At 49.4% G+C, this 15055-nt stretch overlaps 1 protein-coding gene across 1 annotated transcript; it reads left to right on the forward strand.

The window, feature by feature from the left end:
• Positions 1 to 709: 709 nt before the first annotated feature.
• Positions 710 to 14693, forward strand: OAZ2 (ornithine decarboxylase antizyme 2). Its single transcript, XM_060095252.1, is given in 6 exon segments — positions 710 to 902; positions 10818 to 10893; positions 10895 to 10975; positions 12231 to 12406; positions 13191 to 13276; positions 13518 to 14693. Coding segments are annotated over 6 exon segments (570 nt in total). The 5' UTR covers positions 710 to 882; the 3' UTR covers positions 13649 to 14693.
• The last annotated feature ends 362 nt before the right edge of the window (positions 14694 to 15055 follow it).

Here is a 15055-nt window from a genome sequence, read left to right on the forward strand (position 1 = left end):
CATTGATGCCTTCCACCACTGCTGTCAGGTGACTGTGATCCTCGCTCACAGCCATTTGGCTTCAGATGACCCCAGCCAGTAGCAGGCCTTGACCGATGCCCTGAATATGTCTGTAAGGTGCAGAGATTGTTGATCTCAGCTAATACCTGAGGTTATTGATCTGCATATTAGCTAGGGTAACAGATCTGTTGGCCCGGGCTTAGTCTCGAATGGCGCTAATATAATATGTGTAGTACTTTTTTTTTTTCAATATGTGTAGTACTTCTAGATTTCCGAATTTGTTTAATAAAATATCCTCCCAGGGCCTACAAATGACACAGCCCTACTCGGCCCCATGCAAACAAGGGCTAGAGACCAGGACTGTCAGGTCAATGCTCAGTAAGCGATACCTGAAATTTAACGCATCTTTCGGGCCGCTAGGCTGCCGCCACGGTCACAACACTGCCAGGGCCACGATCACGACCACTCCCACATGCCGCTTTTCATCTGGACCCCCGCCCGGCCCCCTCCCCTACCGCCCCTCGCCCCTCGCCCCTCCCGCCCCTACCGCCACTGGCCCCTACCGCCCCTGGTGCGCCTGCGCGGCGGCGGGGCGGTGCTTTGCCCTTTGTTGTGGGCCCCAGTTTCCCAGGACACCGCGCGGCGCTGGGGTGGGGCTATGCAGATAAGGCACTCGGGGGCGGGGCGGTTGCGGCGGCGTCGGCGGCGGCCGGGGAGGGTCAGTTGGAGGCAGGCGCTCGCTGAGGCAGTAGGAGGGCTCTGGGCCCGCTGCCTGACAGGGACTTAGCCCGCAGAGCCGCGCGCGCGACCCCACACCCGCCCACTCATCCACCTACCCACTCCCTGCGCCGCCTCTTCCCACCCTGAGCAGAGCCGCCGAGGATGATAAACACCCAGGACAGGTAACGGCCCGGTTTAGGCTCCCCGCCCCCATCCTCCCTCCTCTGCTCCAGAGGGCCTCCTCCCCATCCCCCAGCTGGTTCTCGCCCCTCCTACGGGGCCCCATCCGGCCCTCACTGGGTCCCTTCCCTACTTCAGCCACCCCAGTCCGAGCCGCAGCCCCGCAACTGGGCCTCCCTCCGTCCTTTAGCGCCCCTTCCTCCAGCCTGGCCCATCCCCCTCGTCCGAGCGTGCAGCCCGGTGAAGCCCCCAAAGACCGGGACCCAGTCTTCCAATCCAGTCCCCAGTTCCTTTCAGCCCCGTCGAACGGTGGCCCCTTCCAGAAACTGTTTCGCTCTCATCCAGATTCCCCAAATTGTTTCCCGTCTTCCCCGAATCTATCTTCCTGCTCGTTTAAGTCACTTAAAATTCTTCCCTTTGAATCCCTTCCCTAATTTAAACTGCACCTTCCAACCAGACGCTTCTTTTATCACTGCCTCCCCCCCGCCGCCCCAGGTCAGACTCCGTCCTTCAGTTCTCAACTGGACCCATTACCCCCACCTGTCACCCTCGCCCCCCCTCCCCAGTCAGGCTTAATAGTCTTTACCGTGACGCTCAGTGCTCCCCTTGGTCCCTCACTCCAGCTTCATCTTTTCCCTCCCGTCCCCCCCGGCACCCCTTTCCCAATTAGGCACCATTTTCCCGGTCTGCCAACATCATCCTTTTTATTTCTCACTTTGGGCTTGATTCCTGTCCTCCGTGATGTTCCCCCCAGCGCTCTTCTAAACATTCCTACCCCTTTAAACACTTGCTCTCATCTATACTCCACTCCTCCCATCTTAACTGAACCCCATCTCTAGACTATTAGATCACAGAGTTCAGCCCACTCTGCTTCTGTTGAAGACCTACCCTCTTTCCCTGCACCTCCAGTGCTTTCAAATTAGTCCCCGTACTCGGCTTACCGGGCCTTTGCAAGTGTCCTTCCTCAAAACCTGACCCCAGCTTTCCCCCATTAATTGGAGAGAAAAGCTGCACATCTTTCTGAAACTGAGCACCAGTAGCTTTCTAAACTTGCTTCATGTATACTTCCCTGCTGCCTAAACTAGGCAGAATTCATTATTCAATTTTCCTCTCTCCACCTCTCCTCTTTTTCTCTGAGGCAGTCCTTGTCATGTATCTTTCCCTCCAACATATCCCATATTTCTGCCCCAAACTCTTCTGTGAAACTGTTTCCTAATTTCCCCACAATTTTTAACCCCAGCTGCTGCTTATATATCAGAATGGCCTTGATTTACAATTTGGGTTCTAATTCTCTTCCTCATTGTTTCCCAAGACTTGTTGCTGCTCCCTCCAAAATGAGTCTGAAGCTCATTAGTTCCCCACACCAGACCCTTTGTCTCCAGATTTGGCCTTATGGCCTCTGCCTCTCACTTGGGCCACATTGTTTTGCAAGCAGATCCATTCCCTGAAAATCCTCCTTAAATTGTGCCGTGGCCTATCCAAAACTGGGTTTTGGTTCCTCTTACAAACATGGCCTTCCTCATTGCTTTTCTTCACACAGAGCTCTAAGTACCACTCAAGGTTCCTCTCAAACTTGGGCTCCCTTCTCACAAAAATGGTTTCTAACTTGCCATTTCCCATTCCTTTAACAGCACCATTCTTAAATATTCCAGCTGGGTTTTCAGCTTTTCTTGTATCTCAGCTTTTTTTGTTTCTCAACCCTAGGTACACATGTGAAAAATCAATCACCTGGGCTCCCCCCTCAAAGATCTGGTGTAATTAGCCTAGGGTAGGGCCGGTTATTAGTATACATTTTCGAAGCTCTCTCTAATGGGCAACCAGGGTTGAGAAACACTGCCTCCCCTCCCTTCCTGCCAGAAGACCCTTCCCATCATATTCCTTTAGTGGGTATCAGCCCTTTTTCTGCAGAAAAGGGTGTTATCTTAGTCTTTCTCTCCCAGGAACGATCCAGAAATACCCAAAATACCTGCAGCAGCCTCTTCAGTTCTCCTACCTCATGTAACTCTGTTCTCAGCCATTAACCATTTTCTTCCCTATTTCTTAGACTCTTATCTAGCTCCCACACCTGTTTCTTCCTTACAAGCAGAAAGAAAATTCACTCCTCATTTCCTGGTTTGTTATAGTCCTGTTTGACCCGTTAACCCTACCTCCCAAGCCCTCTTTACCTGCAGTCGTATTCTGCTGCTGTCTTTTCCTTTTCCAAGACTCTCCACGTCCATCCCCCTTTGCAGTCCCCTCTTATTTCATCTTCTCTAAACCAGTCCCTCTGGAGCTGAGGAGGTGGAGGTGACTAGATACTTGGATGGTACTGGATGCAAAAGGTGTTACTTGTGGTAAAGAAGGCTGTGTGTGCTGAGGATAGAGTGCAGGTGTGAGGGGGCATGATGAAGTGCAGGGGTGGAGGGAAGCAGGGGAACCTACAGGAAATCCCAGGGCATTGTGAGAAGGATTTTACTTTTCTGGTCTTATGTTTTTGTCTCTGCAGTGGGGTTTGGAAAGTGGTGTGGTCTCAGCAGGCCTTCTCTGGAGTCCTCCAGACTGAACTGGTCTAGGTGCCAAGTCCTTTTCAGGCCGAGCCCTGAGAGTTGAGCACTTAGGACCAACACGTAAGGGTCTTTTCACCGACTGTGAGTGTGAGAGACCTGAATTCTAGTTCTGGCCTTGCCAGTGTGCTTACATGTGAAAAAGAGAGAGTTGGGTTCACTTAACGATGAAGATTCCTTCCAGATTCCTAAGTGGCAAAACAGGCTTGCTTGTCTCTAGAGCCCTTGCTTTTTTTTTTTTTTTTTTTTTTCTTTCTGCTTAGTGTGTTGGTAATTTGAGGGGCTTGGCTGTATGAAAGGCAGGTGAAGGGAGGAGCCAGCTGACCTGCCAGGGCCTGGGCAGGAGCAAGGCCTGGGATCAGGCTCCTCCACTTTGGCCTGGGGGTGGGGTGGGGTGTGCAGGGTGTCTGGTTTCTTTGAGTTATGGCAATCTTGTTTCCATAGCATGTTTCCGAGCCTCCTCTGGCCTGCACCTAACTTTCTAAAAGGAATCCTGGTAGGGCCCTAACTAAGGATTTCGATTAAGAGCCGGATGTTCTTCTCAGTCAGTGTTCTTGATGTTTTGTATCCACGGAGGGGTGAGCTGGCTGGGAGTTTAGGGCCCATTCGGTGGGGGATGGGCTTTCCAGCTTCCCTGGCTCCAGTGAAATACTCAAGAGGTGGAAGCTTGGTTTCCTGGAAGAAATAGTTGCAGAGGAGCCTGCAGTATGTTTTGAAAACAAGGGTCTTCCTTTCCAGTTCTGTTCTGATTAGTACTTGCAAACTGTCAAAATTACTAATGGTGGGGGAGGGAAGAAGACACAGTACCAGAACTTTTATTATGGTTTTTGAACAACAGGTTTAAATCCAAGTAAATCAAGCTTCATGACTTTCCTCTTCTTGGATTTGTAGGGTCAGGAAGATAGTCTCTGTCTAGGGCTTGCTTAGTACCTTGTGACGGTACAGTATGTGGAGAAGAGCTTGCTCTGGCTTGATATCCTTAATTATATAATTAGTCTGTGTCTGATGGGCTTTGAGGAGAAGCACTTGGTTCCACAGGTGGTTTTCCTGGGCGGGGGGCAGCCAGGGTACAATGGCACATCATAGCTCCTCTGAGCATCTTCACTGAATGGTTCCCTGGGTAATGGAATTTCTGCCTCTCCCCCTAAGAATTTGGTTTTGGTTATTCCTTATTTACTGGCACTATGGCTTGTGGTTGTGGAGTGGTAGGGAGAACAGATTTTCCTTTGCTGTGCCTTCAAGGTCATACCATAGAGAGAGACACTCGTAGCACAGTCAGGAATCCCCCCAGATGGGAGGTGATGCTTCAGGACGCTGTGTGGACTAATAATAGTTACTCCTCACTGGCAGGAAATCCACATTTAGCCCCAGAGCAGCTCAGAAGTATAAAAAAAGGGGACTGAGGAGTGGGGTAGAGGGATGTTAGGTATGTATATTTCTAGGAAAAAAAAAGAGTAATTCATCCCTTTTTTGAATGGGATACACAACAATACACAGTGTTGATTCAAGTTGGTGCCATGATTCGGAAGGCTGTGAAGCCTAATTGAAATCTATAGACCAGAAACGGCCAAGTAGGTGAGCAAGAATTTTGTTACTTGAAGTGAACAAAACAAGGTAGTTTCTGGTTAGCAGCAGCATAGTAAAATGCTTTGTATAAGATAAGCCTTAAGAAAATTTTCTAGGTCTTTGATATTGTATAAACAATGAAGTAATTCTGTCCTGGGAAGAGAGGCTGGAACTGGGTGATGAGCTTACTATACAGACTAGATTGAGGTACTCGAAATGAAAAATTAAGGTCCTATTTATTTTATTTTATTTTTTAATTTATTTATTTATGTCTGTGTTGGGTCCTTGTCGCTGCATGCGGGCTCTCTCCAGTTGCAGCGAGCGAGGGCCACTCCTCACCGCGGTGCATGGGCCTCTCATTGCGGTGGCCTCTCCCGTTGCGGAGTGCAGACTCCAGGCACGTGGGCCTCAGCGGTTGTGGCTCGTGGGCTCTAGAGCGCAGGCTCAGTAGTTGTGACACACGGGCATAGCTGCTCTGCGGCATGTGGGATCCTCCCAGACTAGGGATTGAACCCATGTCCCCTGCATTGGCAGGCAGACTTTCAACCACTGCGCCACCAGGGAAGTCCCAAGGTCCTATTTTAAAGCATGATCACCTAGGTATCTACCCATCTCTGATAGCATATGTGATTGTGCCTACCTTTGGCTGAAGATCTACCAATATCAGCTGTGTAACAAGATAAGCAAATCTCAGAGGCACAGATATTCTATCTAGCTGCCACCATAGTGTGTTTCTTGTGGAAAATCAACCAAGACCCGATTTTGCTTTCAGTCTGTGATTCAGAGTGGTGATGTCATTTTATAATTTTATAATCATAATTTTATAATCGTGCTTAGCAAGTAGACACCCTTTGGCACACCAAACAGCCCTAGTGAAATGACTTATGCCTGGCATCTGACCAAGGCCCCCTTCTCATATGGAAGGGGAATTGGCAGCTGGAGATCAGCCTGTATGCTCACACTAGACTGAAGGTGGCCATTCACCTCCCACCTTTCTTCCTATTTCTTTTTAGCTAATTGCAGTGGCAGCCCTGGATTGGTCCCTCTTTGCTGCGTAGGGATTAGTCATCAGAGACCTTCCTAGTCTCAGAGTAAAAGCAGCCCGTGTGAGGGAAGTCAGGGCACCCTAGAGAGTGTTCTGTGAGGGAGGGCTGAGACAGGAATGGGTCAGAAGAGGTTGAAAGAGGGGAATGAATATAGAATGCTTGGGAATGTGGTTTTTACGTCTTTTCACTTGATACCACAAGGTAGGTAATACTAAGGCCGTCTGATCCTCTAACAGGTAATGGAAACCAGAGAGAAAGGGTGTAGACTTGAACAATAAGCTCAGGCCACTTATTCAAGTGAAACATGATCAAAAGTATATCAAGGAGAATATGAATTCAAGTATTTGCTGAATGTAGCTGAATGGAAGTTAGCCACAGAATTACTTTTATATTAAATCTCTGTTCTGTGTAGCAGGCTATACTCTGCTTTGAGCAAACTAAATATAAAAATCAAAACTGACATAAAGTCAACTGGAAGTGATTCTTTAACAGGAGATCTTTTATTTTCTCAAGAGATTTTAGGTTACCTCCTTTAAATAGTAAGCACCTAGAGATTTAAAAATGGGATTTGAATTATAAAAATATGATTTACCAGCAACGTTCCCCAGGAATACATCTGTGGCATACGCTGCCTGTCTGTAGCCAGCGTATGAAATTATAACCTGCTAAGGACATTTCAGACATCAGTTTCACAGAACACTTTAAATTAGAGGCAGCAGGATGTGATAAGTTGGTAGCATTCATATGTATCCTGAGGAGTGTTTCCAAGGGCATGTCTGATAGCAACTGAGGAAATAAAAGGCACTGACACATCGGCTCTAATCTCCCATCTATCTTCCGAATTGACTTGGATACCTGACACTCTCATTTCTAGCATGGTACTTTTTTTCTTCTTCTCCAGAAGCAAAGACCAGCCCAGCTGGATGTTTGAGTTCAGTCTGATACATTTGATTCTCCTTAATCAGCCTGATCTTTTCAGCCTCCAGACTGAGCTTCTTAAATCATCCTTTGGTGGTAGAGATTAAACCATGCCTGCCCCCCAGTGGAGTGAACAGGATATGAGGGAGGAATGGAAGGCGCTGGGCACTGGAGCCAGTAGAAACATGACTGAACTGAATATGAAACCTAACCTGACTTGGATCTTGTGACAGGGAGACTTGTGTTTAAAAGCCACTTCCTCTTGTGCTTAAGTTCCTCCAGGATTCACTATTCCTATTGAGGTTGGTGGCATATTTTGCCACAATACCATTTCGAACACTAAAGCTGATACGAGAAGGCCGTTGCTGGGCAATTTTATGCCCCTGAATTACCTTCACCACCACATATGTACCCATATCCCTTCCCTTTTCATGTCAGAAATGACAGCCAGGTTTTTTTGAAAGAGAGCAATTTGCCATTCGCACAGCAAGTAACTAAAAACAGATTTATTATGATGGATGATTAAAGTAACTATTGATTGTGATCTACTGTCTACTAAGCTTATCCCAAACACCAGCTGTTTCTCTTGGGGAACTGGAACTAGATGCCAGGTTGGGGACCTGAAACACCCTTCCACCCCCCACTCTCTCACACACATGCACACGTACACACACTTGCTTTCTGTGCAGACTTTGTGGGGGAGGAAAGAGTTTCCAGGATCCTTGTGTGAGTGGGGAAGTAAATAATTTGTTACCGTGGGATAGACTGCTTGCATTTTTATTTGAAGGAGGAGTGAGATCATGACATCAGAAATATCACGATCTCGATCTCATAGATTAGTGCTGGATGCAGGGCAGGCCCTCGGGATTATTTCTAGGAAGACAAAGGGGATTCTGGATCAAAAAAAAAAACCACCCCACCTCATTCTGATCTTTTCAGTGGGTTGGCCCCATTGCTTCTGCTATTTGCAAGTGAAAATTAGTTCAGAATCAAGATGGTGGTTGGAATGCAGGTCAGGATTTGAATGTGGCTCTCCCATTTAGAGACCATTGAGGAGTAATTTCTTTGGAAGTGAGTTAGCACCAGAATTTTAGAACTGCTAGGGCCTTGATGATCTGGTTGTTTTGTGAACCCCTGCAATTCTCCTGGTATACAAGCCTACATCTCATCTATCTACCCCAGAGGTTTGCCCAGTCCTTGGGTAGCTCCACTGACTGACCAATACAAGCAAGGCAGCTTTCTCCAGCAGCCCAGCCTTCCTGGTGCTCCTGCAGCAACCTCAACAGAGGCCTGAAGGTGGTCACTAGGGAATGGGAAGGGAACCGTCCCATGTGGGGTGTGTGTGGGTGCCTTTACTTGGGGAAACTCCCACTTTCGTTTTCCTTTTTTTCTGGCCTGGACAGTCTTATTATTCTGTCCCTTAGCACACTGGAAGGGGGGATTTTTTTAAATTTTTTAATTTTTATTTTTGGCTGTTGGGTCTTCTTTGCTGCACGTGGGCTTTCTCTAGTTGCGGTGAGCAGGGGCTACTCTTCATTGCGGTGCGCGGGCTTCTCATTGCGGTGGCTTCTCTTGTTGCGGAGCATGGGCTGTAGGCACGCAGGCTTCAGTGGTTGTGGCTCACGGGCTCTAGAGCGCAGGCTCAGTAGTTGTGGTGCACAGGCTTAGATGCTCCATGGCATGTGGGATCTTCCCGGACCAGGCTCGAACCCGTGTCCCCTGCATTGGCAGGCGGATTCTTATCCACTGCGCCACCAGGAAAGCCCTTCTTCTTCTTCTTCTTCTTTTTTTTTTTTTTTAATTTCTATTGGAGTATGGTTGCTTTACAATGTTGTGTTAACCTCCAGTGCACAACAAAATGAATCAGCCATACACATATCCCCTCCCTTTTGGGCTTCCCTCCCATTTAGGTTACCAGAGTGCATTAGGTAGAGTTCCCTGTGCTACACAGTATGTTCCCATCAGTTGTCTATTATATACATAGTATCAATAATGTGTATGTGTCAATCCCAGTCTCCCAGTTCCTCCCACCCCACCCCTTGGAAGGGGTTAACAGCTCATTGTCCCCAGCAGAAAGTAAGTCCTGTTCTTAAGAACAGTCTGTAGTACAGTTCTCTCTCATGTTCCTTCTGCTCTAGCTGTCGGTGAGGCCGAGTAGGGGAGATGGGATGCCCTGAGGCTTTCCAGAGGAGGCCCAAGGCAGGGCACATGGTTAATCCCCAGGTGCTGGTGCTTCTCCGGGCCCACTGACACTGCCTGGAAATTCCATCTCCCAGTGAAATTTCCAAGTGTGATTTCAGGCCCCTGGTTGAAGTCCTTCAGAGAACGGAGGAGCTGAGCTATATAGCAGTGATGAGTTTGGACTTCCTGTCTCAGGTGGAATGCTCGTGTAGGGCTCTTAGTATGGAGGGTCTCAGTGGGCTGCGCCTCTGGTTACTGTACCATTGCTATGTTAGGTGTGAGTTTAGTTCTGTTGCTCTGAGCCTAAGCGAAGAATCCAAATCTGGCACGCCATGCCATGTAAAGCAAAGGACAGTGTGCAGAATGGTGCCTCTCAACATTTTACAAAGGGTTTTCAGGGAAAAAAGGTCTTGATTTATAGCATTCGCTGTTTTCTGTGGTTTAAATATTCCCCCTGTGGCTGATTCAAGCTAACCAACATGCCATCACTAAACGCAACTATAGCTGGGAAGAGATGTGCACAATTGGGTGAGCTGGCCCCAGCACCCCACTGCAGCGCCCTCCCATATATGTTACCCACTGCGTTCCAGCTGCCCTGAGGCTGGTGTGCTGGGGCCAGGCCTTGCTGCTGAGTCATGGTGTTAAATGCACAGTTTTCCTCTTTCCTTGCTTCACTTGCTTTTCGCCTGTGGAGTGAGCTACATCTCAGCCTAAAGAGCCAGTAAATTGGATTCAAAGAAGGAGTGGAGTAGATTTGGAGCCCTGTTCGGTCCACCTGAAAATCCTGGTGGCCAGTAAGGGGACACACCTGAAGGTGACAGGGAGCTCCTTTAGGAGCCTTTCACCCTCTGTGATCCATCTGATAATTGGCTTCGTTACTCGGGTCCTGGCATGTATACCTCCTCCTAGCAACCACCAGGCCAGCAATATATACGTGTTGTGTGTCCATTCTAATCACATCAGTACTACCTGAACTCCCATGCCCAGGTCAGATTCCAGCAAAGAAGGGCAACCCTGTGTTTGGTGGCACACCAGGGACTAACTCAGATGCCATCATAATACTCTGTACTATAATGCACCTCCTCTCCAGGAGCCAAATCCCTGGATTTGATTCAGTTCTTGACCCTAGAGGGATTTGGGTAAGTGATTTCTTGTTTAGTTCCATTGTTCAGATCCAGGAGGCCATCATTGGAAAAGTGGCCTTGGGAGTTCCTCAGGGACTCGTATCCAGCCCACGTGTGACTTCCTGAGGCCCATATGCCTCTCCAGCCTGAAGTGATTGTGTAGGCTTTGTGATTCTGCCACAGAGGTTGTTGAGACATTGTTAGCGTAAGGAAAGGGGCTGGTGGGGGTCTGGGCCTCTAGGCCTGCTAGGCAAGCCAGCATCTGGTTCTTTCCAAGGTCTGCCGGTACCACAGAGATTTGTTTGATGTTTGACAGGGGCTCCTTTGGTCAGACATATCCCCTTGACCCTGCGCCCTTCTGGGACTCTCTGTGCCTCTGTAGGACGGGGGGTTCCTGCCCTTTAAGAGAGGAGTCGTTCTGAGAGCTGTAGCTGGAAGGCCTGGGCAGTTGTTGAGGGAGAGCCAGGGCAGGGGTGGGGCAGGATGCTGAGTTACATCGTCAAGACTTTGTGTTTACTGTCTCTCTTTATCTCTTGCAGTAGTATTTTGCCTTTGAGTAACTGTCCCCAGCTCCAGTGCTGCAGGCACATTGTTCCGGGGCCTCTGTGGTGCTCCTGATGCCCCTCACCCACTGTCGAAGATCCCCGGTGGGCGAGGGGGCGGCAGGGATCCTTCTCTCTCAGCTCTAATATATAAGGTAAGGACTGTGGGGTGGAAGGCTTGGAGCAGCGCCTTCTCAGACACTGCTGAGCATCTGCTTAAGGGCGGCGATCACTCTCCTTAGTCTTCTGAGTCTTAGGCCAGGCCAGTAGGGGGACTGGGGAGGACTTTTTCAACTGAGGCTGCTATGAGGCTTTTGGGGAGTACCAGGAGGATATCAGCACCAAGCAAACACCCTGCCATCTTCTCAGCTTAGGTCAGCACTTTAGTGCTGGTTCTGGGCCCTGAGTGGGAGGTGGAAGAAAAGGGGGGGAGGGGGAACAATGGAAGAATGCAAGAGCTCTTGCCTGGTGCTGCTCCTCAGTTTTTTCTTGAGGAATACCAAGGGCCAGGAGGAGTTTTCCCATTGTCCTCGACTCTCGGGCATTCTCACTTCTGTCCCTTACCCGTCTGGGGGGCATGGGGCAGGGCAGTGGCGGGGGCGGGTGGTAAGGAGAGGGCGCCTTGCATCTCAGTCATCCATCACCCTGGCAGCATAGGGCACAGCCCAGGAGCTGTAGAGAACCCTGGGAATCTGTCCCGAGAGTGATCTGGGCTGGGGCAGCTAGCCCTTTGCTGCCTTTTAATCTCCTGTGAGGCCAGAAGTGGTTTAGCTTCTCTCTAAGACTGGCATTGAAGGGTGGCAGGGCAGCTGAGTCCTGGTCTCTTGAGACTGTGGCAGGGGAGCCACCTGGAAGCCAGCTTGGGTTGGCCTGTGCCCCAGCTGAGCCCTCATGAACATCCTCATTTGTTTCTAATGTTTCTCTTTCAGAGAAGGAAGGGAAAGAACATGGTGTTGGGGATCGCCCAGTATCTAAAAGCATGGGCTTTTAGTCAGGGAGACCTGATTTGAATCTCAACTCTGCCATTTACTCACTGTGGCGCCTTGGGTCAGTTGCTTAATTGTTCTGGGCCCCCAGTATCTTACGTTTAAAGTGGGGATACTGATGCCTACCTCAGGTGCTTGTTGTGGTGATTGAAAAATGGGAAAGTACTTTGTACAAGGCTTGGCATCTGGTGGATTCTTGGTAAATATTCCCTTCCCATCATGCTGGCTTTTAGCCGACACCAACTGGTCTCAGTGCCCGATGGCTCCATTTAGCCAGCACGATGCTCTACATTTTCAGTGTGCCCTCTATTCCATGCTACCCTGAGGTTGGCCCAAGAGGACTCCTTACACCACTTAGGTTAGGGAGCCTCTGATGTGGCCAGAAGTAGTAGTGACCTGGTCCTCTGACCTGATCTCCTCCCAGGACGAGAAGCTCACTGTGACACAGGACCTCCCTGTGAACGATGGAAAACCTCACATCGTCCACTTCCGGTATGAGGTCACCGAGGTGAAGGTCTCTTCCTGGGATGCAGTCCTGTCCAGCCAGAGCCTGTTTGTAGAAATCCCAGATGGATTATTAGCTGATGGGAGCAAAGAAGGGTAAGGAGCAAGTGCTGGGGAAGGGCAGGAAGCCTGCTCCAGAGAAGGGCGTATGCTTACTAGAGACAACAGAGGGCCAGCCTTCTCCCCTAGCTCTCGGCTACCCAAGCAGATACCATTTTGTAACAGGTTAGTTTCAGCCAGTAAAACAGGCCTGTTATAATGAAAGCAGATCATTATCGCATTAACCAAATTCCTGTCATTTAATCACCTCAGTGGACATCAAATTCCCCTTGAGCCATCGTATAATGGTGCAGTTCAAAGGCCAGGAGCTCAGAGATACAGTGGGATTTCATTGGACTGGGCACGGCCCTCCAAGCACCCAGCTGTGGAAGAAACAGTCCTGAGAATGGAGTTCTCTTGAGTGGCTCCAGCCTCTTGAGCAAATCCTTTTAGGAAGTGTTAGGGCCCAAAGTCCCTCTCAGCAGCAGGGGGTCACCATTAAACTTGGCAACTTTGGAGGACCTCTGAGAAAACTGGATTCTCTTCCTAGGTCCCATACTTTCTTGTGAACTGCATTAGTTAAGTTGGTTAGTGTTAATTTCAGATGAAGAAACTTTATTCCAGGAAGAGAGAATTCAGTGACATTTTTCTTAGGGATTGTGGTTTATTTTTTTCTGAACTCAGGGCTCCTGAGGTCTTGAAATAGGAACCTTCTTCCTGAAGCTTCCCTATTTACAGTGCTGGCTGTAAGCCTCAGGAAAGCCGTGGGTGGGGTGTAGAGGGGTGAGGCCCAAGTCTAGAGGGGGCACTGGGCCTGAGTTGTTTTCCTTGCTTCTTGCAGATTGTTAGCACTGCTAGAGTTTGCTGAAGAGAAGATGAAAGTGAACTACGTCTTCATCTGCTTCAGGAAGGGCCGGGAAGACAGAGGTGAGGGGGCAGAGCAGCTGGAGACCTACTGCCCGGCTGGGGAGGGGAAAGGGGGCTCTTAGTGAGGTGGGGCTCCTGAGTGTGACATACAAACCCTGGGAGATCTTGGGATTGGGAGTGTCCAAATTTAGGAAAGGCCTAGTGTTTATTTATTCCATCTTTGTTCTGGGTTTTCCCTTGATTTGAGCCTACCCTTGTTGTTTCTTACCAGAATCCTTTTTTACACTCTTCTTTTCTGCAGCTCCACTCCTGAAGACCTTCAGCTTCTTGGGCTTTGAGATTGTGCGTCCAGGCCATCCCTGTGTCCCCTCTCGACCAGATGTGATGTTCATGGTTTACCCCCTGGACCAGAACTTGTCCGATGAGGACTAATGGTCATAGAGGATGCTTTGCCCAAGAGCCACAGTGGGGGAAGAGGGGAAGTTAGGCAGCCCTGGGACAGAGGCGGGGGCTTCTTGCTGTGTAGGGAAGGATGCTGAGGGGCTCAGGGTGAGGGCTGCCTGTTGTGTTCTCAGAGTTGACTCATTGAAATTGTTTTCCATAAAGAACAGTATAAACATATTATTCACATGTAATCACCAATAGTAAATGAAGATGTTTATGAACTGGCATTAGAAGCTCTTTAAACTGCGCTGTGTGATGTGCTCTATCTAGCCTAGGGGAGGACATTGCCTAGAGGGGAAGGGACTGTCTGGGTCCAGTGGCAAGGCCTGGAGAGCTGGTGGACAGCACTGTCAGGCTGAGGTTCCCCTGCTGTTGGGCTTTCCTTTTTGGTTTTTAAGACTTGTGTATTTTCTTTCCTTGCTTTCTGTCACCCTGGGGACTACGGAGTATAGGCTTTTCAGCCCCTGGGCAGTGTCCTTCAGTTGTTTTTTTGACACTCCACCTGGGCTTCTGTGTATTTGTGTCTGGCCTGGAGAAAGCAGGTCTGACCCCTCCTTTACAGCTTTGTGTTATTCTGGCATTTAGTTAAGCTGGCTTAATCTGTTTCATGTTATCAGTGCATTTAAAATAGGGGCATTGAAGTTCACTCCCACCACCAGGGCTTTTTTTGGGGTGCCTGGGCCTTAAAAAACACTAGCCAAATTCCAATTCTCAGATTACGGCCAGGAGTTCTCGCTCTTGGCCGCAGGCCCAAGGTATGTCCTTCCTAGGGTCACAGACAGCAGAGGGGAAGAGGAAGAGCAGCTCAGGGCCTGGGGGCTGTGGGAGAATCTGCTCCAAGGGACTGGAGGCCTCTGCCTGGCTAAGTCTAGTGCTAACTGCACCCCTCTCTTGACAGGTTCTGAGCAGTGCCTGAGACCCTGCTCCCCAGGGCTTGGCAGTGGCACTAAGGGTGTAGAAGCGGCCTCTGCCCTTTTCTGTTTTCACTGAAGCTTGTTCTAAGGGGGGAGGAAGCGGGAGAGGTCTAGACTGGGCGAGGGGGTGGGGGTGTCAGGGAGGCAAGTGTGTTGTGTTACTGTGTCAATAAACTGATTTAAAATTGTGGTTGGTCTGTCCTTTATTCCTGTACCAGGGCCAGCTTCCTCTACTGCTGTCTTTTGAGTCTAGAGCCCAACCCAGCAGGGGTGTGATACGTGCTTCTCAGGAAAAAAGCAGCAGTGCATCAGGACAGATGAACGGCTGAGGTCTCTGGGGCCACGTTACAACACAAAACTCGGGGTTGCTAGGAGTCTGGGACAGAACGCTGGAGCCCCCTAGAGACAGGTATGTACACAGAGCTTTGTCCAGAATAGAGGCTATACATACCAGGATCCAAGCCCTTCTTAGTTTTTGTGT

This window comes from Mesoplodon densirostris, chromosome 4 (genome assembly GCF_025265405.1).
Source record: "Mesoplodon densirostris isolate mMesDen1 chromosome 4, mMesDen1 primary haplotype, whole genome shotgun sequence".
Lineage (NCBI taxonomy): Eukaryota > Metazoa > Chordata > Mammalia > Artiodactyla > Ziphiidae > Mesoplodon > Mesoplodon densirostris.